Source organism: Alosa alosa, chromosome 19, assembly GCF_017589495.1.
Source record: "Alosa alosa isolate M-15738 ecotype Scorff River chromosome 19, AALO_Geno_1.1, whole genome shotgun sequence".
Lineage (NCBI taxonomy): Eukaryota > Metazoa > Chordata > Actinopteri > Clupeiformes > Clupeidae > Alosa > Alosa alosa.
The window spans coordinates 27,592,763-27,619,932 of record NC_063207.1 but is presented as its reverse complement, the minus strand read 5'-3'; the positions used below and the strand labels follow the sequence as shown (position 1 = coordinate 27,619,932).

The window sequence follows — 27,170 nt, the reverse complement described above, 5'->3', positions numbered from 1 at the left end:
GGAGTAAGGAATGGCCTGACACATGCTTACAAAACTTGGGCTGAGTTTCTTGTCATAGCTGGAACTGCATCCATGTCGAGTCCTGCAGCACACAGTTTCAACAGCTAAACCAACTTCAGACTCCAAGAGGACTTATTGATCGACTTTCGAGTGCAATAATCACCCTCCATATCTAAAGGGACTGTGCTTTGGCAGGTTTAAAGCTTCATGGTATTTGAGTTATTTTAAACTTGTACATCAACACAGTAAATGTAAATACATTTGGGGCACATCTCATTTATTGTAGGCTACCTGCTATATTGATCCTTGTTGGCAGAGTTACTGTATATAAAAATCTGACTGAAAATACATTAGATACCTTTAGATATTGGTTGTACTTGGGAAGATCCATGCAACTGTCCTTGTCAGCGAAAAAAATAGCAGTCATACACATTTGACTGAATGCATCTTTTTTTGAAATTGGGCAATCTATATTTTTGCATTTCAACGTGATAAAATGCATAACACATATTACCGCCCACATCTTCAACACACCTGGGATGTCAAGCAAACCAAATTGGCAAAACAGTCAGTTAGTGATATATCTTCCCATGCTTGTGGAATACACACACACACACAACATAAAAAACGACCAATAAACCTACAATTAATTTATCTGTGGGATGGACAGAGAGGGCTACAGTGATGTCTTTCCCCATTAAATGTAATTGTATTATGACATTAGTTCAGATTAAATGGACAGCGGGAGAATCGATGGCTTTCGCCTGGTCCCAAGGGTACCTAGCTGACCCGCTGCCCTGAGAAGTGTAAGCTAAACAGATGCATTCGATTTTTTCCAATGACTTTTCATGTACAGGAACCAGGAGCCACTGTCTCTATCCCACTTATCCATCAATGGGAAGCTTTTGTCTTGATTATACTACTCCCTGTACAATACATACAGTACTGTACCACATATAGCAGACTGGAGGATGCTCATGACACAACATAAAAACATTGGCTCTATGGTTTAGACCTAGCACACTTTACAAAATATTAGTATGCAATAGACCATAATATGTCATATGTACAAAATACCTTTAAGTAGACGTCAAACTATGGTGGTGTGGCGTAGGGGTTAAGGAGCTGGGCTAGCATGCAGTAGGTTGAAAATGTTGTCGGTTCAATTCGCGGCTTCTACAGTTGTGCCCTTGAGCAAGGCACTTAACAAATTGCTCCGATGACAATGGCCCTTGTAATATAATTGACATAGTAAGTCGCTTTGAATAGAAGCGTCTGCTAAATGAATTAATAAACTGAATTAACTATGTCATGCCTTGTGCGCATTGCCATTCTATGTCAACTCATTCTCCACAGGTGCCAGTGACTCTGTGCAAGTAATTCTACAGGTGCCTCTGGCGTGCTGGTATTATGTGTTATTACAGGTAATGAATGCCTTACATGCTGGTGAATAGGCGAGATCGACAGGCATGGAAGTCCGCTAAGTCAAGAGGGAGGGAGAGCTGAGAGCCTCTTCATGTCTGGCTCTTTACCCGCCTTTGATCTCCCTCTCTCCTTCACTCTCTCTCTCCTTTCTATCTCTCTCTCTCCCGACTTTCTCTTTACAGCAATCAGCTGTTTTTGCCTCTTTTTTAGTAGCTTCTCCAACCTCTCTTGCTCTGTCTCGCTCCCCCACTCCCCCCACTCTCACTGTCCATACCTTTCTTTTCTTTTTCCCTTGCCCCCTCTCTCGCTCTCTTCTCCATCCTCACACACACTGTGTCCTTCTTAATGCCCTCTACATGGCTGAAAAGAAGAATTTAAATGTTAAAAATGTGTTGAATGTTAAACATTGAATGTTGATGTGTTTAGATGTCCATGTGATTAGAATTAGCTTGAAACTCGAAGCTCGAAACTGTCAGACTGTGTACTGAGGTTTATTGATACCTGAAGTCGAGTTCGGCAACTGCATAGTAATAGGTGTGGGCTAACTGTAACTTCTTTCTTAAAAATGTAAGACACACACTCAAAGCACACAAACACAGTTATTATTACACACATATTTCTTATTCACTTCTTCAGCTTTATTTGTTGGTCACTGATTTCACACAATACACTAGTGCACTAGTATTTTTGTTTTTGTCCTCATTATGTAGTAGTTTGATGAGTGTCATAGAGGACTTTGCCTTCTCTGATTTTCTGATGATCGGAGAAGCTATTGGAAACCATGAATAACTAGAGATAACATAGATAACTAGAGGAGCACTCAGAGAGTGCAGGACTCCACCAGTCAAATGTCCTATCTCATTGAATTCAAAGTGAATTTAAAAGGATGCGAAAAAAGACATCTGTGGATCCACTCCCCATTGTAATGGATTCTACTTTGCCCATGCTACAGCCTTTCGACACATTTCATGGAAGACTGGGATAGTCGACTGCATGAAGTAAGGGGCCCATCTACTGGTGTATTTTAGCACAAGCAACTCGAGTAACAAGAAATAACTTGCTGTATTTCACAATTAACCTAATGTAGCCTATGCTATGCCTTCCAGAATAGGCATACTAGCAACCTATCACAGTGCGCCCTTTGCAAGGACTCTGTCCATAATCCATTCTGTTAATAAATATATTTATTACAATATAATAGCCATACGTTTTAGTTTCGCCCCCAGAGGCCAACCTTATTTATGCACTGTGGTTTGAACAGGGTAGAGTAGCCTACTGTAGCCTATGCTACTGTGCCGGTGCGCCCCACCCAGTTTTATGTTTAATCCATGTGGATTCTGGATGGATATGTTCCAGGTACTTTGCCGTGAATGTTAACTAAATATAGACTAGACTTTATAGTAGCCTAATGTCAAATATTGACCAGGGTCTCCACCTATGGAGCTGCTTTGTCATTTGTGCGCACTATGATATCTTGAAGGAGAACGTTGAGACAGAGCAGTAGCTTACGCATTGACATTCTACTACTCTCGCTGCTAGTCAGCTACATCGACGTGGCGATGAGAAACGGCGGAAGGCGGACCTTGCCGCAGCAAAGCGCTATAGAAGTAGATTGTGAGATATTGTTAGGGCAGCGACACGTCCCTGGTATCCACGTGTACCCTGTCATTGATCATAACATAGCACACTAGCGATCGCAGTAGCCTATAGCCTACCGACCGACGACCATCGGCTCTCACTACGAGGAGAAGCAAGACATCAGTATCAAAGCAAGGTAGGCTACGTTTAGTTGTAGCGCATGCATGTTTTTACCTCAAAATGTTGCTTCGGGATGTTTGTAGCCTACGGCTATACCAGCGGTATATTTACATAACCTAGTCTACTGTTACATTGCCGTTACAATGTGTCGCTACATTTGTAGACAGCGTAGCCTATACAGTCGCAGGTATAGTCTGCTTAATGAAAGTTTGTTTTGTGATGTGAACTCAAATAACCATGTAGAGTGGACTTGGAACATGTGTAGTTTAGATGCTTGCCTCTCCGTGCAGCCCTGTCTTCAGCGTGGAAATGTTTGCGGCGGCGGTGGTCCCCCTGCTCCTCGCACCGCTCCTCATCCAGGGTGCTCCGCAGGGTCAAGAACCTGAGAGGTAGGCTACGATAGCCTACTGTACTGGGGATTGATATTACAGTAGGGGCGTTTTTACAAACACTATCTCGTTTGGTCTCTGTCTTTAGGCCAATTTCGAATATAGAATGTCATTTGTTTCTAGAAAACCAGCAACGATGCTTCGTCATTTGTTTTAGAACATGATGCAAATGTGCACCTTTGGACTCAGGTGTGTTGTATGCCCCACCTAAACGGATGAGCCACGCACCCATATCTCTTGATCTTTTCCATAATGACTTGTCTGTCAGTGAAGTAGGTCACACATAGTAGCCTAAAGTGGCAAATAGTGGCAGACTGATATGTTTGTGTGTGGCTGTTCTTTGTTTGATCAGATCACTCAACTCTTCTTATTGGGGTGTATGATTTATCCATCTTCTTACAATTAAATTCAATTAAGCAACAAATTAAACAGCAATACAAGGTGCTTACAGCACATAAAAATAAAATAAAACAAAAAGAATAATAAAATCAACTAGAGAATGTAATTCCAGGGAATTACGAGTGCATGAAAATGAAGCTAGGACAGACAAAGCATAGCTTAATAAAAAGTTGATAGTTTAGATGTAGACAGTTTAAAAGTTGAATGTAGATAGTTTAATAGACAGATAGTTTAATGAATGTTGAACGTTTAAAAGTTATATGTAGATAGTTTAAGAGTTGTTGACAGACTGATAGTTTAATGCGTGATAGACAAATAGTTTAAAGGCTCTATATAGGTAGATAGTTGACGATAACTGACAGTTGGAATGGCTCTAATGTTTGCTAGCAGTTATGCTAACAAAGCTAATTATTTTGACCAAGTTACTTAGTTAACTTAGCTCATGTTTTCTAGCAGTTTTGGAAAACATGCTAACTATGCTAACATGCTAACTATGCTAACCAAGTGACTTAGCTAATCATTTTTAGCAGTTATGTTAAAATGTTAACTATGCTAACAATATTAACTATGCTAACATGCTAACTATGTTAACCATGTTACTTAGCTAACTTAGCTAATTATTTGTAGCAGTTTTACTAAAAATGTTAACAATGCTAACAATGCTAACATGTGAACTATGCTAACCATGTGACTCAGCTAACTTAGCTAATCATTTTAGCAGTTCTGTTAAAATGCTAACTATGCTAACAATGTTAATTATGCTAACTAGCTAACTAGCTAGTGAGGACTTTTATTTTGAAACAGTTAAAGGCAGAGGATACAGTTGATGGGAGTCATAGTTGACAAACAGTTACAGTAACAGTTGAACAGTTATGGGCACAGGAAGCAGTTGAACGGGATAATACAGCCATATTGTATGCTTAAAGCCTGAGACAGTTGCTCCAGGTGGCCTGAACACCTGGCATAGGATTCTAATTACAGTGCATGAAAATGCACTGTACTGTTCTTCCTAGGCTTCTTCTTATTCTTTTCTTCTAACGCATTTAATGCAGCTTCAACCGTTTAACGTAGAAACTTCATTCAAACTATGTTACGTAGGTCTTACTTAGGACAAGAGTGCTATGTATTTTTCAGCTTTGTAACTTTTATACTTTTAAACTATTAATTAAAAACTGTTAAAAATTTCCCCATAGACTTAACATGGACTGATGACATCACAATAGAGCCGTTAAGCAATTAGAACCCTATGCCAGGTGGTCAGGCCACCTGGATCAACTGCTAGTCTCAGGCTTTAAGCATACAAACTGGCTCTATTAAGACTACACATCCTGTTCAACTGCTTCCTCTCCCAAAAACTGTTTCAAAATAAAAGTCCTCACAACAATATTTCACTGTTAAACAATTTAACCCTTTAAACTACTGAACTTTTTAACTGTTCAGCCATTGTAACTGTTACTTGTCATACTATGACTCCTACCCACTGTAGCTAGTTAGCATGGTTAGCATAGTTAGCATGTTAACATTGTTAGCATTTTTTAGCAAAACTGCTAAAAATTATATATATGGTTAGCATAGTTAGCAGGTTAGCATTGCTAGCATTGTTAAAATTTTTAGCAAAACTGTTAAAAATGATTAGCTAAGTAATATGTTAGCATTGTTAGCATGTTAACATTGTTAGCATGCTAGTTAGCATAGTTAGCATAACTGGAAAAAATTATTAGCTAGGTTAGCTAAGTCACATGATTAACATAGTTAGCATGTTAGCATTATTAGCATGCTAGATAACATTGTTAGCATAACTACTAAAAATGATTAGCTAAGTTAGCTAAATCACAAGGTTAGCATAGTTAGCATGCTAGTTAGCATAACTACTAAAAATGATAAGCTAAGTTAGCTAAGTCACATGGTTAGCATTATTATCGTTGTTAACATAGTTAGCATAACTGCTAGGAAACATTAGAGCCATTTCAACTGTTAGTTATCGTCAACTATCTACCTAAATAATTTAACCATTTAAACTATCCACCTATTTAAAGGTGCCATGTGTAATGTCCGCCAAAAAATCAATTCATACTCCACATTCCATAAAAGATGGGGCAGTATACCTCCAGAAAGTGAGTTGGTTTACCCTAGAGTAACAACCGAGAAACGTGTATTGCAGTTTGGCTGGCGGTTACGTTGCCCGCATACTGCCTCCCATGGCCGAAACTGGTAGTATTATACCTGTCGGGCTGTGGCTAGTGATTTAGCATGCTAATTCAGGTTGATATCTCTGCAGCACTATACCGTGTCATTTTTTAATGACATCATCGTCCTTATTTCTTCTCATTCTTTTGATGCGTGTAGCTCATTTTTTGGATATTTTTACCTCAATTCTTACACATGGCACCTTTAACTATTCAGTCATTCCAACTATATTAAACCTCATCTACCTAGCAAATAATTTAACCATTTAAACTATCCACCTATTTAACTGTTCAGTCATTCTAACTATATTAAACCTCATCTACCTAGCAACCAATATAGTTTGTTTTTACTCTGTATGATATTTTACATAATTTTCATGCACTGTATTTCCTTCAGGAAATGCTTTTCTAGTTGCTATTGTGATGTCATAATCTAATGTTAAGTCAATGGGGACATTTTAGTAGTTTTTAATTAATAGTTTAAAAAGTATAAAAGTTAGAAAGTTGAAAAATACATAGCTGAAGTCACATAAGTAAGACTTACACAATGCAGTTTGAATGAAGTTTCTACGTTAAACAGTTGAAGCTGTATTAAACGCACAAAAAGCGTTAAAAAAAGCAGAATAATAAGAAGAAATCAGATAACAATAGAGTGCATTTTCATGCACTCTAATAAAATATGTGTACAAATATAAATAAAAATCAAGGTGCAAAAGTCATAAAATATGAAGAGATGTATACACACATGCATATGCATGCAGAACAGACACATCCAAACCTAAAATTCAAAAAGGTCAGGGATTTAAAAGAAGGCAAGGCTAAAAAGGTATGTCTTAAGATGTTTCTTAAAAAATCACACATTATCATTTGTGTATTACACTTTGACATTTCTGTCAGCTGAAGGAGTAAATGTTGTGTGCTCTTTTTTGTGACGTGCTCCGTTTTGACCTTGTCCTTAAAGGTCAGAGTCCACTGGTGACAGTCTGCCTCTTACGCTGGTCAATCCCTTTGGTTCTGCAGATGAGAGCCGCAGGTAGGCTACAGCCAAATCTGTCTTATACCCTTTTTCAATTTCCCAAGGAAATAGCACATTGCTTTCATTTTCTCACATGGGAGATGGTATACTTTCTTTTTTTTTCATGCAGCCTGTGTGCTTTTGTTGGGTAATCAGTCCAGTAGCAGGGGTACAAAGTCTTTACACACATCAGAGATTATGGTGTGATTTCAACAGGTGAAGACAAGGACATGGGCATGGCACCTGTGTCGGAAAAATAGAACTAGACTACAGCACAGTCCATTTGTTTCACAATTGTTTTTCTTCCCAATTTCATGTCTAAGCAACTTTCACATTCCCTAAAATGTCAAGCCTAGGCACACAGTTTAGGTCCAATGTTATACATTTGTACAGTATAATGTATACATAATGTACATAATGTATGAATATACATTTCTGGCTTTGTGGATGGAAATTACCTCACGATTCATATCATTACACACTACAAAAGGAAAATGCCAAAACTGCTCTTCCTTCAGTGGATTGACACATATTGCAGTCTTTAGCTCACTAGAAGTTACTGTGATTCAAAATGACTTACTCACCTTTGTATTGTGCTGTTTTTAACTCATCTCTGATCTTTTAACAGACTCTTACAGAGCTATATCAAGGCTAATTTGAACGAACAGGCAAATCCAGATGTCAGTACTCGGGAACAAGGTGAAGATCAATCACCCTAGTTATTATTAGCCTATCTTCTTTTTCAGCAGTGTCAAAGACTGCACAGTCCAAAAGCTCCTAATGATATGTTTCTTCTTTGACGTTCTTTTTGTGGTGTGGTGTGGTGACGTTCTTTTTGTGGTGTGGTGCTATGTGGTCCGCACTTAATAATTAGGCCTCTTCCTCCCATCCTCCAGAGGTCTTCTTCCTCTTCTCCCTTCATGACTATGACAAAAGCGATCAGCTGGATGGCCTTGAGCTAATGAAGCTGTTGTCAGATTTTCTGTCACATCTTTCGCAGACCCCCAAATCAACTGATGGAGTGAGTTTGTTTTTTATGTCTTTTTAGGGGTGTTGCTAGAGATTGTACATATTTTATCCATATTGTTATTCTATACTACCGGACGGACGTCAATGGGCTCCTTTCCAAAATGCAGAGCAAATTCAAATTCTCTAACAGGTTCGTCTGTATTCACCCAGGCTAATTCTATGCTACTTAAAGACAATACACTTTTGTGCAACCACTTTGCAATTATAACTGCCTTAATTAAATATGACCTTGATTGAGTCTGCCAGTAGAGGCTTTCTGGGTGATCCAATTATGTAGGTCCCTGAGGTCCTCATCAGATATGGTTAAACATTACATCCCTCTGGATTTGTTCTTGGAGAAAACTGTAACTGATCAGCTTGCTGTCTATCTCCGTCCTCAGGTGGTTGCCATGGTGGACTATCTCCTGCAAACTCAGGATCAGAACCAGGATGGCCTCCTGGCTCCGTCCGAGCTGCTCTCCCCACCCATCCAAGCCAGCAAGTTGGAGCCCATCCCGGAGGCTGACCCGGCAGTAGAGTCCGACTCTGCAGGTGGTGCCCAGGATAAGCCGAAGGAAGAGGCCTCCCCGCAGCAGGACGGACCATCTGACACTGCCAATGAGCAGGAGCATCCGCAAGTGGAGGGTGAACAGCAAGTGCAGCCGCCTAAGGAGGAGAGAGGGGCACAGGGGGAGGGACAGGCGCCTGAGGAGCAGAATGTGGGTAACCTAGGAGACGCAGAGGAGAAGGAACAGCCAGAGGCAAAGGCTGCCAAGGAACAGCAGCAGCAGGCTGAGGGGCAGAGGTTAGAATCGAATGTCGTGGAGAACCATCCGAATCATGCTCCTGTGCACCAAGGACAGCCTGAGATGTAGAGAGGGGACCCTGCTTGTGCTGTGTGCAGTGCCGGTGGTCTGCCCGTGAGAATAATGCCTATGCAGACTGGAAACAGGAGTCAGCCATATACAGTAGGACAGACTGTTAATGGATGCTGTGGTTGTCATGAAAAGTGATTCAAAACAATTTTGTCTCACGTTGTCTGGAGAAAGTTTTTTTTTTATCATTATATATATATTTTTAAATAATTCTGGATGGAAATTCAACAAAATAGGAATATCATTGCTTGATTTTAAAATTCAGGATGGAATCTTATTTAATACCTGCCCATATTAATATTTAAATAATTTCTTGATAAATTGTTGACAATTAATGCACTTTACACCACATACACTTCTATATGGTCATCAGTATGTGCATCCTAAAACAACTATGCATTTTCAGACAGAAGGTCTGTAAACAAAGTGTTTGTGCCTAATCTTCATTTCTTTAGAGAATAGATCTGTTCCCAGTCTCAAATTTACTTTGTGCTGTGGTACACTTAAGTAGTCAATCACTTATGTATTTGCACTATTAACTAGACTTGATTAATTGCGTTATGCTGCCATAAATCATGTTTGCCACACTATGGGGATTTTATATCTAATGTGTAGAAGTCTTTTGCTGATTGATTTGTATATAATTGTGTGTGTATTTATGGAAATCGACCCTTCATTACAGCTAAACACCACAACCAATGGGATATGACTAGATTGTTTCTGGAACACCACTCACTGTTTATTCCCACAAAACAAGTCTCACTCTGTCTGCTGTAAGATTACATGCATTTAGAGTTTACATTTCTTCACAAACACAAATCCAATGCATATAATGCAAACAATACATGTGCGTTTGAGGCATTTCTGACCATACTTGCAAATCAGCCATTATGTATTACAGGTGAGGGCATCTGCAAGCATCAAAAATACTTAAAGGAAACTGCAGCCAAAACCAAGTTCCTGGTTTTAATTTACGGGACACTCTTGGATTGGTGGGATGGGGGGTTGCAGTGAAGTGGGTTAAGAGTGTTGGTGTTAACTGTACTTTATTTTAGTATTCAGAAAATGAAGTGAGCTGCATTGAACAAAAGTCCATGGGCAGTACATCATTTAGAAACAACAGCCCAAGGGGAGACTGACATGGAGACATTTAGAGAGAATTGTATTTATTCACAGAAATAAAAACTGCAATGTACAAATCCAAGCCCTGCAACCCAATTTCAAAAGAAATACTAACTTATAAAACACACCATCATCATGATGATTTAGATGAGCATTTTTAAAAAATATTACATATAAAAAATCATCAACACAGACACCGTTTGATCTATAAATCAGGTCAGAACAAGCATGTTTGATATCCACAATAGTTGCAATACTACAATGACTCTTATTCTAGTGGTTCAATTGTGCAAAGTAAAAGACCCTGTTCACATAGTTCCAATTCAGTACTATTCACTCACACACACTCAATAAAAATCACTCTTAAAATTAAAACAAATGTGTAGCATGTCTGAAGCCATTTAAAAAAGGCCACATTGTAATGAATACTAAGAAACAAAGTGTCCAACTCTGCATCAGGCAGCACTAAGCCTTAAGCCACAAGTCAAGTCACATGTCACCTACAGTACAGCGGTTGGGCAGTGTTTTAAGTGGATGTCTCTACAGGGTGGAGGGCGCAGTGAGTGCAGTAGCAGCCGCCTCACCCTCAGTCTTCACCAACCACAGGACATTTTATGCAGGGATGCCTGCAACAATCTCAGACTCGATGCCACAATGATCTGATCCTCTGAGGATTCTGAAAAAGCCTAATGGGAAGGAAAAAGAAAATCATGCATCACAATATAACATTTCTAACCATCAACTTGGGTCAAGATAAAGCAGAAATCTAAATATGTATAAATGAAGCCTGTAATAAAAACCCTGGCAATATTCAGCCCCCCAAAAAACAAATTGCCAGTAAAATGAACAGAAATATTCTTACTACATACCATTCTCGCCCCAATCAGTGTTCCAGGAGTTAGCACACAGCCAGTAGGGGGTGCCGTTATCTACTCCCCAGCCAAGGACCTTAATAGCATGACCTCCGACCTCAGACCCAGTCACATGCTGGTACACTCCTGGGGGCAGGCAATACAACAGTAGTCACCATCACCCAGGTCTGGTTAACACACCTACTATAGTTGAGTAATGGTTAAATAACTGGCTCCAACAGACAGACTAAGATTGAACAGCAGTGCTCACCACCCTTGTACAGCAGGAAGTCCTCGTAGACAGAGAAGGCGCCCTCTACTGGCCCATTTTCAGAGATCTCCCTCATAATCTGCTTCTCACTCGCTCCCACACTGTAGGAGGTCTTCCCTGCAAGCATTCAATTAAAAAATGTGGGGAAAAAAAGAGAAAAGTGTTACATCACCTCCACCGATTTATCTACAATACAACAATCTTAACAATTTACAAATACTCTGTTCTGGGAAACTTCAGTTAATAAAATGACCAGCACCTCTACAGGGTGAGAAACACAAGGGCGGACACACACTTACCAAAGTGTTTATCAGCTTTGTAGGCAGGGGTGTATCCATCGGCACATTTCTTCGTACATCTGGGCGTGTCACCACCCTCTCCAGTGCACGGGGGTCGAGAACCATTCACATGGTGCTCACAGGGCTCAATGGTGTAGGGACGGCAGCCTGTTCCAGTTTAAATTTTATTTATGATTTATTTGATAGATAGTGTACATAGACAAACTGAGAATTGACATCTGATGCAAGGGTCATCGTGTCAATTTGTAACACTGGTCCCCTGAGGGACTTTTGTGAATTCAGTACAATACACAAAACTGATCACAGTACAGTAGCAATAACTGTAATACACATGGTACAAAGAGGAATTGGTAAATACAGCAATAGCACACAAATAAAAAAAGACAGACCAAACATATCTAGATAGTAATGGCATGTCTGGCCACTAGAGGGCACAACAATGCCTGTGCCAAATGGGATTGGAAAAGCTGGCCGTGGGTAAAACTTGACTAGGTAGGCACTTAGACAAACACAACAGGTTCATCAAGTTGACAGGCCAAAGATCTAAGGGTGCCAGAACTAATTTTTTTTAATTAAAACAATATAATTTACAACATGATAATTACACCCCTACAACAAGGGGTGTCATGAACTCACCAATATGAGAGTTGTAGAGTCCGCCCGACACCAGCCCCTCAGTGGTCCAGAAGTCCCATGCTGCAGATGGGTAGCCACCATTGCACCTGTTTACCAAAATTACACAAGTAATGAATCAAGAAATATAAATACCAACAAATACTTCCAATTCCTAAACTGATGTAAGTAACAGGTGATCTTCTCAAGTCACAACCCCTCCAAAAAAAAAAAGCTCCGGTGATATAATTTGATAAGCACAAAAGCTTTACTACACTGAACTTTTGATACAAACTCTGCACAGAAACAGTCAAATAGCAACCACTGAATGGAGCAAAGTCATAAGAAAAGGCTTACTTCCTCCAAAACCAATGGCAAAATTAGTGTTTCTCAACCACTGGAGGAACAATTCTGAATGGGTTGCAGGAGTGCCTGTGCCCTCAGAACTTTTGTAGAAGACTGCCTACATGCACTGTGGCTCTTATTTTGGAAAGGTAAAAGCAGAGTCTTCACAGCTCTCGTGTTTTAATCACAGAGGACAAAAAGGGCAGAGGGCAGAAAATGCATTATTGCATGCCAAAGTCTCAGCTGGAGCATCCCAAACGCGAACAGGGAGAGCCAAGACTTAGTACCCATTACTGACTTTTGTAATTTGATACATACTACATACAGTTTTGTGTAGGAAAGAACATACATGTTCACATTTTGGCCACATTTACTTTCATTTTTCTGTGTTTTGAATGTTTTCAAATTTGTGTTGCAACTTTATGACCTTGGGGGTTTTGAACTGATCTGGTTCACAAAGAGCTACATAGAGATTAACACAGGCACTCATGCCATGGCAGCAGAGAATAAGGGGAGCTTCACTCACCCCATCCCACAGGACTCGCAGCAGGTCAGCAGGTCCTCAGAGGAAATCTCCACACTCACTTTGCCATCGCTGTGAATGCACACGCGGTCAGACATGGCCTCAGCAGCACCAAAAGCCTACAGGCAAGGAGGAAACTCATGCTGAGGAAGGAGTCCGGCCACTGGACATTGGTGAACAGCTGTGTTACTTCTATTAATGTTTGACAAATAAATATTTAACCAAGACTTTGGCACAACTGGACTCCATGGAAAGCTCCTAGGCAGGCAGGAGTGGCCGGCTGTAGGGACAAGCTCTTTACCCAGCAGGAACCGCATGAGCCCTGGTCCCTGATCTCTTTGATGGTGGGGCAGTTAGGCCAGTTCTCACGTGAGTCAAAGTTATCAGGCAGTGCCATATCCCCAGCATACTGCACCCTAGAGAAAGAAAGAAAGAAAGAAAGAAAGAAAGAAAGAAAGAAAGAAAGAAAGGTTGCATTTCCTCTTTCACATGTGCAATTATAGTAAATACAATTCTAAAAGTTCAAATTTAAAAAAAAAGGTCTGCTCTTTTTTCCTTTGCATTTCTCTTAAACCCAAGACTAAGCCACGAATGACATTTAATATTCCGTTCCATCAGGTTTCACTTCCTCTGACAAGTGAGTGTGCAAGATACTCCTGACTAAATGTCTCAATTCCTCTTTGAAATGTTCCCCCAGTAACTAACACACTCACGTGATGGGGAGCCTCGGTCCTTTCAGTAGAGTACCACACAGCTTCTGCACATAGCTGTAGTCCACATTGTGAAAGTTGTGGCCAGCCTTCAAAGGAGCAAGTTGTAGGATTAAAACAATGATATGCTCAAGGACAAGGCACTGAGTTTCACTTGCTCACATCTAAGATTATTGAAGATCAAGCCAGTGTACAAATATTTGGATGGGTTTGACCGCTCTACAAATTGATACACCAACATACGAGTGTTCTAAGTAAATGTAGATGTGAATTAGCCAAAAAGAAACTTGATATTGTACACACATGGGATTATGTTACAGTTTTTTATTTTCGCTTCCTTGATGGAAGCACAGGGTGATTCCTGATAGTTGGGTGGGGAAAGTCTTACCATCCATGTGGTGTTGGCCTTGTTAATGTAGTTCACCATTTCATTCGAGAGAGGAGGGAGACGCGGTCTAGCCCAGCTGCTTGCCAGTGCAGCGACGAAACACAGACAAACCAAACGCCACATTCTACAAAAGAAAAAAGTCAATATGATTACAGTAAGGTCCCCATCCCAAATACCAATACATAAACGTTCAACAACATTCTGTCCTAAGGGAGGAGGCAAAAAGATATTTCTACTTAAGATTCAAGTGGTTGTCACAAGGAACCAGTGATGCAGAAACAAGGGTCTCTTTCAGACACAGTCATGCACAGTGAAGAGACTTATAAGTCTGGACTTGAGCTCAAGTCCCCTTAATTTATTGTATTTGCATAACTAAATCAAGAGGGTATGACAAGGACTCTTAAGCAAGCTAAAGTAGAACCTTCATCTTCCCTTTAGGATCCACCTGCTAGTACACAAGCACTTTATTATGCATGGACATTCTTCCTGTTTACTTTTTGTATTGACTGACGCCAGAAACAGTTCAAAACTCAAGTTTAGGTTTCCGATTAAGGCTCAGAGATATGTCATTTTTCCATTTCAACCGACAGGCAGGAATATGCTTTGCGTAAGTTACTTCCCTTGGCTACAAAGAGCGTGTCATGGGGCGCATGAATCACCATCAGAATCACTTCCTCAACGACGTCAGGTGATCGATTAATGCACTTTGTCAGCATATCTAATACGAAACTTTAGAAACCCAGGACAGGTTACACATGTGGAACCTATCAGGAGGAACTACAACTCCATTAGGGATTTTTTTTATTATTTTGATTAACAGGACCTTGCCTTGATCACAGATTTGCCTGTAAACTAGAGGTCAACGAAGCATGACAAACAATATCGCCTTGTTTCATAGGAGCGTAAGCCCAATGCATGCACCAGATGCTTAGGTTACACATAGGGACCACATTGTTTCGTTTTAAGATCAAGGTCAAGGATCATTGATTTATTACGTCAGCATGACTTTTCGTGTTGGGTGTTTTGTACAACCAGAGAGGGTTAAAGCGGAGCTAGTAATCAAGGATCTTTGGTACAACTACCAGAGACGGGTAACAACATGTAACATGTAACAGAGCTAACGTTAGGCCTCCTTCCCAATCTAGTTTTCACAACAAATTGCGCATAAATGTAAACATGATGAACCTGCGCAGGACTAAACCGACTCGAGACCAACATACAACTTTGATTTCTCTCAACACTACGGAATACGGCAAACGGTAGCTTATTTTGAGTTTAGCACTAACATATGAGCATAAAGTTATTATCCATAGTAGTAACTTCGCACATAGACGTTACGTTACGGGTGGCTTGTACGTTAACGTTACAATAATACACAGTACCTTCCCACAATAATTAAAGTTATATACACTTCCACACTAAAAATCTCTGCCCGATAACTAGCTGCTGGATGTGCGCCCACAAAATTAAAGTAAACATCATGACCTACTTTCCTCTTGTTTTATAGCCCACTGTACGATGCTAGCATCAGCGGCTAACGATAGCTGGTGAGCTCTCCAGACTAAATTATAGGAGAAAACCCGGTGACAAATTATCTCTTTTCCTGTTGCCTTCGCATTACTGTGAATAAGATAGATGAAACGCACAGCCTACCTTCCTGTCCACTGCTTGACACGCTGATAAGGGTTTGAATTTGACGAGGCGCCTGAGAGATGGATTTTCTGGGCTATGTACTCATTGCTTTCGGTTCTGTTTTTAAATAGACGTTTTCAATCACGTGGTCTGTCATGTGAACATCTGTCTGGTGACTCTCACGTGATATAAAATCTGTGATACGCAGTGATCGTGCACAGGAAAAATCCTAAAGTAGCTATCAAAAGTACTTGTATGAGAACTGCTTTTTGTATTTTATGATGTCGTCGACACCCACCACGACTGTTTTCAAACAGTGTGCAGACTTTGAATATGCGCAGATTGCGCACCTCTACATCTATACGCATATCTCCACAAGGGGCACTGTTGTGCGCAGCACAGATAAGCGTGGCCTGAGGTTCAACATTGATAGACTTACTATTGATATCTACTATCTACTATTGATAGAATCATTGGTCATGGATTCATGACCTGTCGAAATCTGATTTTGGAAAACATGCTGACCAACGTTTTGACAACATCGTGACTCAAACCACATGAAGTGTCTAAACCAGTAAGACAATGTATCTGCAACTCAACAAGTTTGCTGCAATGTGATGCACATTGTGATGACTTTCATTTCCCATATTCATAGGGTTCTGTCGCGGTCAGAGGACATATTCAGCTGCACTTAGACCGCACAATCTTCAGAAAGCGTGCAAATCCATACTGTACACACAGAGAGACATATCCTTCACACATCCCCCTGACACACTTCTCCTGCCCTGTCCATGTCCATGTTTATTGAGTACTGACTGCCCACTACTGCTTACTACTGTTTTACTACTGTTTTACTATTGTACACAGCCTAATGTTTTCACTACTGTTTTACTGGGGGAAAAAATTAACCTTCACATATCACCATGAAAATTACTGAGTTGATTACTTACATCAAGACAAACAAAAAATGTATTATAAGTTTTTTGAAATTGTCTGTTAACATGGGCAAACAGGGCATAATGTAATTATGTATAGCTAATGTATAGTGACCCAAAACTAATTGCAACATTTGACAAACAAATTGTCCAAGGCATGGAGGAAGATAATACATGTCTTAACTGGTATTATATATAATCTAGAGGGTATATGCTTATAGAAAATATATAGTTTATGGTGTTTAATTTGTTTTCCCTGGACAGTATAGGCCAAAATGTATCCACTTTACACTAGATTTGCCTTTACAGAATAGAGGGCAATGTATTGTGCATGGCATAGACGAAGATGGGAAATGTCTTAAATGGTGTTGTATCTCCTCCGGAGGGTATATGCTTTCAGAAAATATACAGTTTAGGGTGTTTCATTTGTTTCCCTTAATAGTGCAGGCCAAAATGTATCAGCTGTTCACTTGATTCGCCTATACAGAATAGAGAAGTATGTGTTATGCATGGTATGGAGGAAGATGGGACATAAGTTGATTGATGCTATATTTCATGTACAGTGCATATACTTTTAGAATATGTATAGTTTTGATTGTTCTAATGACTTTGGTAAAACCATGACCCATGCATAGGCATGCATTGTTAATTATTAATCTTAAACTATATTTACTAGTATAGCATTTTTGCCAGATGTCACAACAATAGAGTCACTTGGAGGCTAACTGCAGTTATCCTATCTGCACCCTTCTGTCGAATTAGGACATGATCATGTCCATCTTCAACTTTGCCTTCACAATTTTCCTGCATTCACTAACATAAACATACTGTGCTGTCCGATTATTGTTTTAGACAAAAAATGTGCAAAGTAAAGGGGCATCATACAGGCCCCTCTGATTGGACAGACAGTATATCAGTCAACCCCTGGGCAAGAGGTCAATTACTATAAGACTTGCAAAATGATGGACTGATACTTTAGTGTGATATTCTGTATGTTTCAGTGACCTCTAAATCAGATTATGTAAACACCAAAACCACTTTCCTAGGCTGAATAATGCCTAACTATGTGTTTGTACAGATTACACATTGTGGAACACTTACATGCAAAAACCCACTTGGCTCTATTTAAAGATTCAACAACCATTTCCATTGATTCAAAGGGCCACAATGTAAAAATAGACACCAATTTTGCAACAAACCAGTCTGAAATAAGCCAAAGAAATTCACTCTTTGAAAATAAAAGAATGTTCCTCAACAATGCAAGATTCTAAAATTCCATGTTAAGTTAGATGGGGTCAGATATTCTTTAGAATGTGTTCTACAACATTCTAATTACAGTTTTGTCAGTATTTGCTGAAGAATAATGCATAAAACAACCCTCATTTTAACATATTTATAACTGGATTTTCTGGTCTTTTACTATGGTGTAAAGATCACCAATTGAAATATAAAAATGTGAAAATAAATTCTGTTGCAATTAGTTTTGGGTCAGACCTTTGCCTGGACTATTAGCTCCGTTGTGGTATTTATACAAATTAACTATACGTAATTACATTATGCCCTGTTTGCCCATGTTAACAAACAATTTCAAAAAAACTTATAATACATTTTTTGTTTGTCTTGATGTAAGTAATCAACTCAGTAATTTTCATGTGTCATATGTGAAGGGGTAATTTTTCCCCTATTCCGTGAGAAAAATAATGTATAGGCTTATTGAATAGGGTATATTTGGGTCTTTTTCGAAACTTTCCCCTATCGGGTTCTTAGGGCTTTTTTCCCCTTACTCAGGACATATTGAGGATTCAAAATCAGTTAAGTTTGCTTGTGTTGCAATTTGTTCAACCTTGACCTCTATTTTGGCTTAAAATGACTGGACTAACTGTTTGCACCTTCACCATGACACTCACTCCCTTTAGCACCTCACCAGTCCCGGCCCTGTCACTACAAGCGTCTTATGCTTGATCACCCTCAAGCACATTGGACTTTCTTAATTTAACTTATATAGTGTATTTAGTATTTAGTTGTATTAGTTTTCTTATCTGTCTTATCTTCTACTGTCTTTATTGTACAGTGGAGTTTAGTTATATGTTTATACTTATACTTATGTTTACCATTTCTGCTGTAAGTGCATGTTGTGTGTTATTTCTATATGCTACTGAGACCCTTGAATTTCCCCTTGAGGATCAATAAAGTATCTATCTATCTATCTATCTATCTATCTATCTATCTATCTATCTATCTATCTAAAGTCATGCCTCATCCATATCTAGGGCCCACACACAAGGATCAACCTAACCTAGGGGTCCCCGGTGTGGTTTATACTACAGGCACACCCTGGGCATGCATTGGATGGCTCCATAGCAAGCCAGCCCACTTCTTACACCATTTATAGTGAGAGGAGAGAAAGGTCACCCCTTTTACCCTTGAATTTGGGCCTGTGAAGTACTAAAACTGCAGCCATAGGGCCAGAATGGGTGACTGCAGCCTCTATCCGCTATCAATGTTGTTCTCCTCCTTGCTGCAGTATAGCTAATCCTGACACTTCATTGGTGGATAAGCCAACAATGTGCTTTTATCTTTTCCAAAATCCGAAACAGAAATTATTTTTAAAAACATGTCTAGTGGACTGTAAAGTGAACAATAACACAAAATACATCTTACCGCTCCAGTCACTAATATCTGGACCTTATTCCACAGATAAGTTGCAAATTGGTAAACATTTACATTATCTTATTATACTCCAATATGTCTGGAATTACAAATAAAAGTGTAAATAATGTTTTTTTTTACTTTAAAATATTGTCAAAAGTTGTAAACTAGTGCTAGTGCTAGTAATTACATCCTAGTATCCTAGTGCTATGTAATCCTGTTGTATATGTCATTCAGTTGAATGGGCATAAAAAGATTCCATAATTATATTTTGCCAATTTACAGAAAACTCATTATATATAAACTTGTTTTAATGATAAATTGTTCATGTTAACATAGTCCAGAGAGTGGTGGTGGTCACAGAGGTACATCTCTGTAGAAATGTGAAGTACTAACAACATATCATAGTCATGTGACCTAACAATTATTTTTTTCATACAAAAATTAAAGTCCCCTTCTTAACTTTTAAATAATAAAATATAGGTTTGGTGTTACTACCAATTAGAAACACTAAGATGTAATAACTGTTGCCATATGGCAACGCCATGCAGTAGAGTAACCCTCTACTGCATGGTGTTGCCATATGGCAACAGTTATTACATCTTAGTGTTCAAAAACATATTTAGGCTTTTGTTGTGGGCTTATGTTGTGGATTCACTTGGCCACTTGTAAAGCAGTTTAAGCCCAGTATAAGCCTATATAGCCTAGGCTACATTTCTAAACATTTTGATAAGCACCAAAAAGCCTGTCTGGACCCTTCAATGAATGCCAAGCAGAAAAGTAGGCCCCTAGCCTTGGCCTCCTTGGGTAGTCTGCCTATACACAGGAAACCCAGGTCTCTAATTTTCTCTTCCTACCCATAACATCTGGGGGGCCGCATGAATCGTGCTGGCAGGTCTGATCTGGCCCCTTATGTTTGACACCCCTGCACTATGTTGTAAATATGTTTTTGATATTACGTAATGACCAGAGGTGTGGACTTGAATTACATTTGGACTCGAGTCCGACTTGAGTCACGATTTTGATGACTTCAGACTCAACTTGACAAAATTAGAAATGACTTCCAACTCGACTTCCATGCTATTGACTCAAGACTTGAATCAGACTTGGCCCCTTTGAGTAAAATTGTAAAATGGTAAAATTATTTGTATCTTATCAAAATATAACTATTTCCTGCCCATACCAACTTCAGCACAGCAGTTCATCTAAGGTTACACCTGCAACATATTTTGCATGGAATGCAGGGTCTCTTATTGATGAGAAGGAAATGTAGTAGCAGCAAAAACTGTCTTTTCCTGTTATTAGTGTCCCGAGAAACCCAGCCACTGTCCTGAGTAGTGTCCTGAGACACCCAGCCACTGTCCTGTGACTGTCCTGTCCTGTTGTAGTGTCCTGAGACACCCAGCCACTGTCCTGTGACTGTCCTGTCCTGTTAGTAGTGTCCTGTGACACCCAGCAACTGTCCTGTGACTGTCCTGTCCTGTTATCCTGAGACACCCAGCCACTGTCCAGTGACCGCCCTGTCCTGTTAGTGCCCCGTGACACTCAGCCACTGTCTAAAACAGAATTCTAAACGTTTTATACAGGACAGGACAGTCACAGGATCGTGACAGAGCTCCAGAGCTCATACAAGCCCTCTACTACTACAGAGGAGAAAGGGCCCGTGAGCTAAAGCAATTGTTTTTCAGCCCTTGAACAATCATGCACAAACCGTATGGGACAAACACAGAATAGCCACAGAACTTTTGCAAAGATATGCTTCCATTGGCTACACCAGACGAGCAAGCTTTTTTTTCTTTTACTGTCTATGCGTGCGAGCAGTGTGTATGCGCTCTGCTTCCGTTGTTGTTTAAAGATTCAGAGCCAAAGGCTAAAATTTAACCCAGTTACACTTTGTAAGGTATCACCAATATTAAGTTAATGTTACAGATGTATAGTTTACAATTAAATATCTATTAAAAAAAATCCCAATTGAGGATGTTTAAGAGCGTGATCTGCAGGCGACTTGTTGGCTATTTTCAGAAAGTGCGCGGGTGCCTCATAGGTGCCCCTGTCCCGCGGGCATCTTGTTGGAGACCCCTGCTGTAAGCTGTTTGAGTGTTACCTACTACTACTATATTGTGTAACTGTAAGAAGCTGCATATTAAGCCAAGCAAGAGAGAATGTGCAGGACTGAGCAGTGGTCATATTTGAGATACATCTAGTGGTATAAATTGTATGCAGATTTATGTTTTAATGATTAAGCTGGTGTTCTCAATGGCCTGGCTGACAGTCTGTCTGCTGTATGTACTATTTTCCCTGTATGAAACTACTTGGAAAATTGTGTCTTCACTGAATCAGTCATTGTTATTTTCACTTTCATCTCACACAACTTAAAGCTGCAGTTGGCAAGATTTTTCTGATCATATTCACTGAAACCGACACTATGCTCCAACAGAACAACATAAATCAGCCGGTTTTAGGAAAACAACCTGCACTTCTACCTCCACCTAGAGCCTGTTATTTGTTTTGCAAAAATCCACAGTTCTTCTGGTCCAATCAGAGCAGGGCTGTGTGAGATCTGACTGTCAATCACAGTCTGAGTGCAAGCACGACGAAAGCACAAACTTCGATGAGAGGGTGCTTTCGGTGGTAGTGGGGGAGGGGCATGAGAGTTGTAAACATTCAAAATTTTGGCTAAGTCCCTTCAATCTGTCAGATTTGCCAACTGCAGCTTTAAGTGATACAAGCTGATGTGCATAACTAGTGCATTGAGGTTTTGTCATCTCAGTCCTCATTCAAGATGCGGATAGGCTGTGGATAGCAGCTTTTTCATCAGTCTCTCAGTGCTGGCTTTCAGGCAGCGGTAACCCAGACAGAAAAGAGGCTATTGTTGGGATGACTGGGGTCTCTGATAATATTCTTGAGTATGCTTGTTCATCAATAAGGTGCAGTAGGGAGTTATCTTGTGTGCATGCTCTCACACTCAAACATTACAGTTTGACAGTGGGCAGTTTACAATGACAGAATGCATTATGGGTATTAAATGTTTTCAAGGTCATGGATTAAGACATCCTTGGGTCATTCTCCCATTTGCATCCCTTTTGCAGGGTTGTCTGATAATTCCACTGAGAAAACTTGGTCAAAGTCTCATCATCAGTTCACATGAAACCATTTTTTTCTTTGCCGTTTTTTGAAGGGTATTACCAAACCCAAGATCCAGCAGATTGGCTGTGATGTGTGGTAGGTGTGGTGTGCAACCGCTCACTAAAACTAGACAATGAAATGTGGAGTAAGCAGGATCATTTATTAATTTTAGCAATCTCCAGCTGTCAAAAATCAAGGTGTAGCCCTATTACAAAAAATATGATTAAATTTTCTTTTACAGTGTCTACAAAGCTCAGCGCACATGCCTATCTATGCACATCTAATGGCTCACATGGCTGACTTTTGCTGTATCACATAATTAGGCATGCATAGACAACATGTCAATTTAATTGTCAATAGACAAAAAAATTGGGGAGGCTCAAATACCAAATCCAGTTTTGAAGGGGTCTACAGTTGCCTCATATGTTTGTGCTTGTTATTTTGACAAAATATTTAGCTAGATACTGTAAAAGAAAGTGTAAGCAACAGCATACAATAAATAATCCCCAGGTACTGCTTTAAAATGTATGTCAATTTTAAAGTGCATTTTTTATGATACTACATTTGGGTTATTTCAAACCAGTGAAAACAAACAAGACAAATAAGATCATCCAACACAACAATGAATGATTATCAACTCAAAATGATCTGGTCACAATAAATACAACAAAGAGTGTAAAATGTTAAATAACAAAATAAAAAACAAGAGAAATAAATATAGCCCTTGATGAGATACATAAACAAAAACTGCAACATGCATATGAAATGTCAGATATAATGAGGTCAATCTGATCCAATAAACATAAAGAAGCAAAACTAAGCAAGAAGCAGGTGTGATTCATACTGACATCAATGTGCAACCCCTATGTAAAATGAATGAAAATATTTGCTTCAGGTTATGGCTGCAAAATGTACATGAATAATAGCTTATATTAAGCTACCAGTACCACACTCATTACATTCAGTTGGACAAGACAACACATAGGGAACGGAAAAGCAAGAACATCCTTCAATCTGTAGTTCTGAGTTAAAGACCATCATTTTGATTGGGATGGTACACTGCATATATTCTGTAGTAGAGTGTGGCATAGATTATCATAACAATTTTGGTCAAATCAGGGTAACTGGTTCCAAGTATAAAATACTAAATTGTGTTGCTTAGGGCATTGATTTTGAGATCGATGCTGTATCTGTAACCGTAGAGCTTTTTAAAACAAACTGCCACTGCAATCCAACAATATTTGGCAGGATACTGTAACTACATGATTAAACTAGGCCCTAAAATTACTTGTCAAGTAAAATACACAGCAGACGGTATCTCTAAAGAATACTGAATACTTATTCTGAAACTGAATAAAGAATTCTGTAAAGAATGACATCACCAGCAATAATTTAAGAGCACTAAATTCTGTGCACTGCGATAATAATCCAAAATTTCAGTTGGTTAATTTCCCTATACGTTATACAGTATTTGACCTCTGTATGAAATAATTTGTATACACTTGACAATGTATATGGATTTAATGTCTTAAATAACTTTGGAGCACCACTCAATTTTTTACACAGAAAATGAGCCAATGGGAAAGCCAGTAGTCCATGCAAGGGTTCAGCAGCTACACAGGAATGTGCGTGAGCACCTCAGGTGATGTCTTCTCAGTTGGGGATGTCTGCGTTGTTGTTCCTGCTGCCGTACTTGTGGTGAATGAAGAGGAGAACCACGCCCAAGAAGAAACACACAGAGCCTACAGTGATGTAAGCAATGCCAAGGAATGGGTTTTTCCCTCCCATCCAGGAGATGGTGCTCAGAATCATACGCTTACGGCCTTCAAAGCTGCGCACAGGGTAATCTGGGATTATGTTATTAAGGGAAAAGATGTATATGTAACTAAACAAACAACTGGGCACATTAAGTATGACGCTTATAGCTTTGAAACTTTGAAAAAGAGATCCAAAACATGTTTGTGTATACCTCAGAGGCAATTATATGAAACAGCAGTCATTCTATTAACACCATCTGTTAACCAATTAGAAAAGAGTAAGCAGTATTTCGTCACCAGGGTATAACACACAGTATTTTCATATAGGTAGCATTAAACTGCCACAATCGCCCTACTTGTGAATAATACACATAATAATAATAAACAGCCTTTGATTTCCCACACCTGCAACACATTTACTCATACTTCATGACTTATTAATTGTATCTTTTGACTGTGCATATACACATTTTTTTTTCAAGTTGATGCTCAATATATGTAAAAAGATACTGTAGGTGACGTTCAGTGTGTAGTTTCCTCTGGGTAGTGTTGGCATCATGTTGTCCTTCTTCTTCTGGATGATGCGGTAAAGCTTTCTGAAAGTGGGAAGGGCAGCTGTGCGCATCCACACAATAAAGTCTTCATTGACAAAGCCATTGTTGTCAGGGTCGCTGGGGTCGAGCTCAAAGACAGGTTTCCGCCAGTTGACAGGCTTGGCTGTGCCTGAAATAAAATATGCATAACATTAACAATTAAATTAATCTTTCTGTCTTCATCAGCAATCTAATGCTCATATAATGATTTCATATCACAAGGCAGGTTACCTGCAAATGTAGCTGTTAGATTGTTGTTGTTTCCTCCTGGGTTCCTGAATTTCACATGCTTGTCAGTCCACCAAGCAATGCCCTTCTTTACTAATGGTATGGGAATGCTAGTACCATTTGGAAAATTGTAAAACAGCTCCAAGGTATCTGATTAATAATAATAAGTAAAACACAAGTAAAACACAGAGTTCATTGTCATTTCTTAATATAAATTCATGAATCATACAACATTATCTTACCATTAAAGAGACTGTTAGCAATAGCACCACAAGGGGCTATGGGTGATCCCTGACTAGAGCGGTATGGTTCACATTCCTTACTTGGATTCTAGAAAAACAAGAGGAAAGGTATAAATACATACATGTAGATTTCCCAATAAATTTCATTTCTTAAACAAAACAACATTTCCCAGTTTCATTAAGGATATGAAAACATACTCTTATGGTACAATATTTTTGCCATCAGGACAAATTAAACCAATCAAAGAAGACATCAAACTGTACATACCAATAATGAACTTTTATCACCATTCAACTGGCTATCATCCCTAGATTTCACATAACGCCTGTGGTTCTGGTAGAAGTTGGACAAGCCGTAGTACATGAAGACATTGCTCTGGAGAAAATATGAACATCAATGACATGCACAATCACTGTAGCTGCACTGGCAAACAGCAAATAGTACACAATAATACGTTCATTCATTCAACCTTTAATTCTCGATCCATTCAACCTCTAATTCTGGAAAAGTCATTGAGGGTAGACCTAATTTTCAATTAGATTACAATCACAATGAAAACAGTACACAATAGTTGTAGCACAGTTACAACTACTGTACACCAAAACAAATACTCTGTATTACAATGGAGAATGAAGCATAACGAAAGAACACATAATCAACCGTGATACTTTATTGCCACACAACAATGTTGGTGTTTTTTGTTATCAAGTTCTTCACACACCCAGTACAGTGAGATTACATTTTCAACAGCTTGTCCAAATATTGAAATAGTCTATCGATCTGTCCACACAAAAGCGGCACAGAAATAATAGGACAAGGCAAAGCACTTTTAGGTGAAAGTGTAATCAATGAAAAGCTATTTAGAAGTAAGTCTAATCAATATTTGATGAAAGCCAATGTTATTCTTGTTCTGTTCACAAGAAGGGCATCAGGTACAGATCAATGTCACAGATAAGTTTGCTATAGTGTGAGATGTAACCCATAGTGTAATAACTTAAATCACATTAAAACAATAAAAGTATATAAATTCTATAAAAACCTATATAACTGCTTGATCGATAAAGCCTTCAAAATACTCAAACAACACAAGATTGCCTACCTCAAATGGTTGGTCAAGAGAGAATGGAATCGAACATTGGCAGGGAGTTGTATTATTCCAGGTGTAATTGAAAGAGCAAACATAGCAAGGACTGGACTCCTCTACTCCTGTGTAGTCGATCTGAAATATTCAAAACTTGTGCATGAGCTGTTGTCTTATAAGTGGCAGAACTGAGGACACGAAAACTTTTGACATTCACCAAAAAATAATTATTTGGTTGGATAACCAAAGACACGGGGCTCACCTCAAACTCTTTTATGTTGTTGGAAGTGACGAAGAGGCCAATGCCAATAGGGATGAAGATCAGCCCGATCACGAAAAACGCTGGGAGGACAGTGCCAGCTGTCAGAATTGGCTGCCAAGCTGGTAATCGTTGTTGTTTAAACGCCGTGTTATCGGGCTTCTTGCTCTTAATGACACCTGCTCCACCGGGACCTACGGCTCCTGAATGATGACCGTCCTCTTCTTTAGCATTGTAGCTCGACGCCATCATTGCTGCTAGCTAATTGGATGTCACCCGACTTGAGTAACGTTATTCAACCTAAACACTGCGTCAGACGCGGAATCTGAGCAGTTTGATGGCTATTCACTCCAATCGATTGATTTAAAACAAATACGATAAATCCTCAGCAGGTAGTAACGTTATTATAAGTACACAGCTACATAGCGTTTCCCATACTCTGAGTTGCACTTCTTTCAGTTTGTGATTAACCCAGGGTGGTAAACACGGAA

General features: G+C 39.3%; 3 protein-coding genes across 3 annotated transcripts; 1 reads left to right on the top strand and 2 right to left on the bottom strand.

Annotated features, from left to right (window-relative positions):
* The first annotated feature begins 2,726 nt into the window (after window positions 1-2,726).
* On the top strand, window positions 2,727-10,007 carry cgref1 (cell growth regulator with EF-hand domain 1). The gene is made up of 6 exons (XM_048227923.1): window positions 2,727-3,199; window positions 3,474-3,572; window positions 7,119-7,190; window positions 7,801-7,871; window positions 8,069-8,193; window positions 8,582-10,007. The coding sequence occupies exons 2-6, from the start codon at window positions 3,493-3,495 to the stop codon at window positions 9,053-9,055; spliced, it is 822 nt and encodes a 273-aa protein (XP_048083880.1). The 5' UTR covers window positions 2,727-3,199; window positions 3,474-3,492; the 3' UTR covers window positions 9,056-10,007.
* A 197-nt stretch (window positions 10,008-10,204) lies between these two features.
* ctsba (cathepsin Ba) lies at window positions 10,205-15,954 on the bottom strand. The gene is made up of 10 exons (XM_048227921.1): window positions 15,830-15,954; window positions 14,177-14,300; window positions 13,792-13,877; window positions 13,380-13,494; window positions 13,082-13,197; window positions 12,235-12,320; window positions 11,599-11,745; window positions 11,300-11,416; window positions 11,047-11,175; window positions 10,205-10,863 (listed from the first exon to the last, which is right to left on the bottom strand). The coding sequence occupies exons 2-10, from the start codon at window positions 14,297-14,299 to the stop codon at window positions 10,790-10,792; spliced, it is 993 nt and encodes a 330-aa protein (XP_048083878.1). The 5' UTR covers window position 14,300; window positions 15,830-15,954; the 3' UTR covers window positions 10,205-10,789.
* A 6,703-nt stretch (window positions 15,955-22,657) lies between these two features.
* Window positions 22,658-27,169, bottom strand: tmem30aa (transmembrane protein 30Aa). The gene is made up of 7 exons (XM_048228643.1): window positions 26,683-27,169; window positions 26,439-26,558; window positions 25,607-25,714; window positions 25,339-25,426; window positions 25,100-25,246; window positions 24,786-24,998; window positions 22,658-24,365 (listed from the first exon to the last, which is right to left on the bottom strand). Exons 1-7 carry the CDS (start codon window positions 26,929-26,931, stop codon window positions 24,172-24,174), a joined length of 1,119 nt encoding a protein of 372 aa, XP_048084600.1. The 5' UTR covers window positions 26,932-27,169; the 3' UTR covers window positions 22,658-24,171.
* Window position 27,170: the final 1 nt, after the last annotated feature.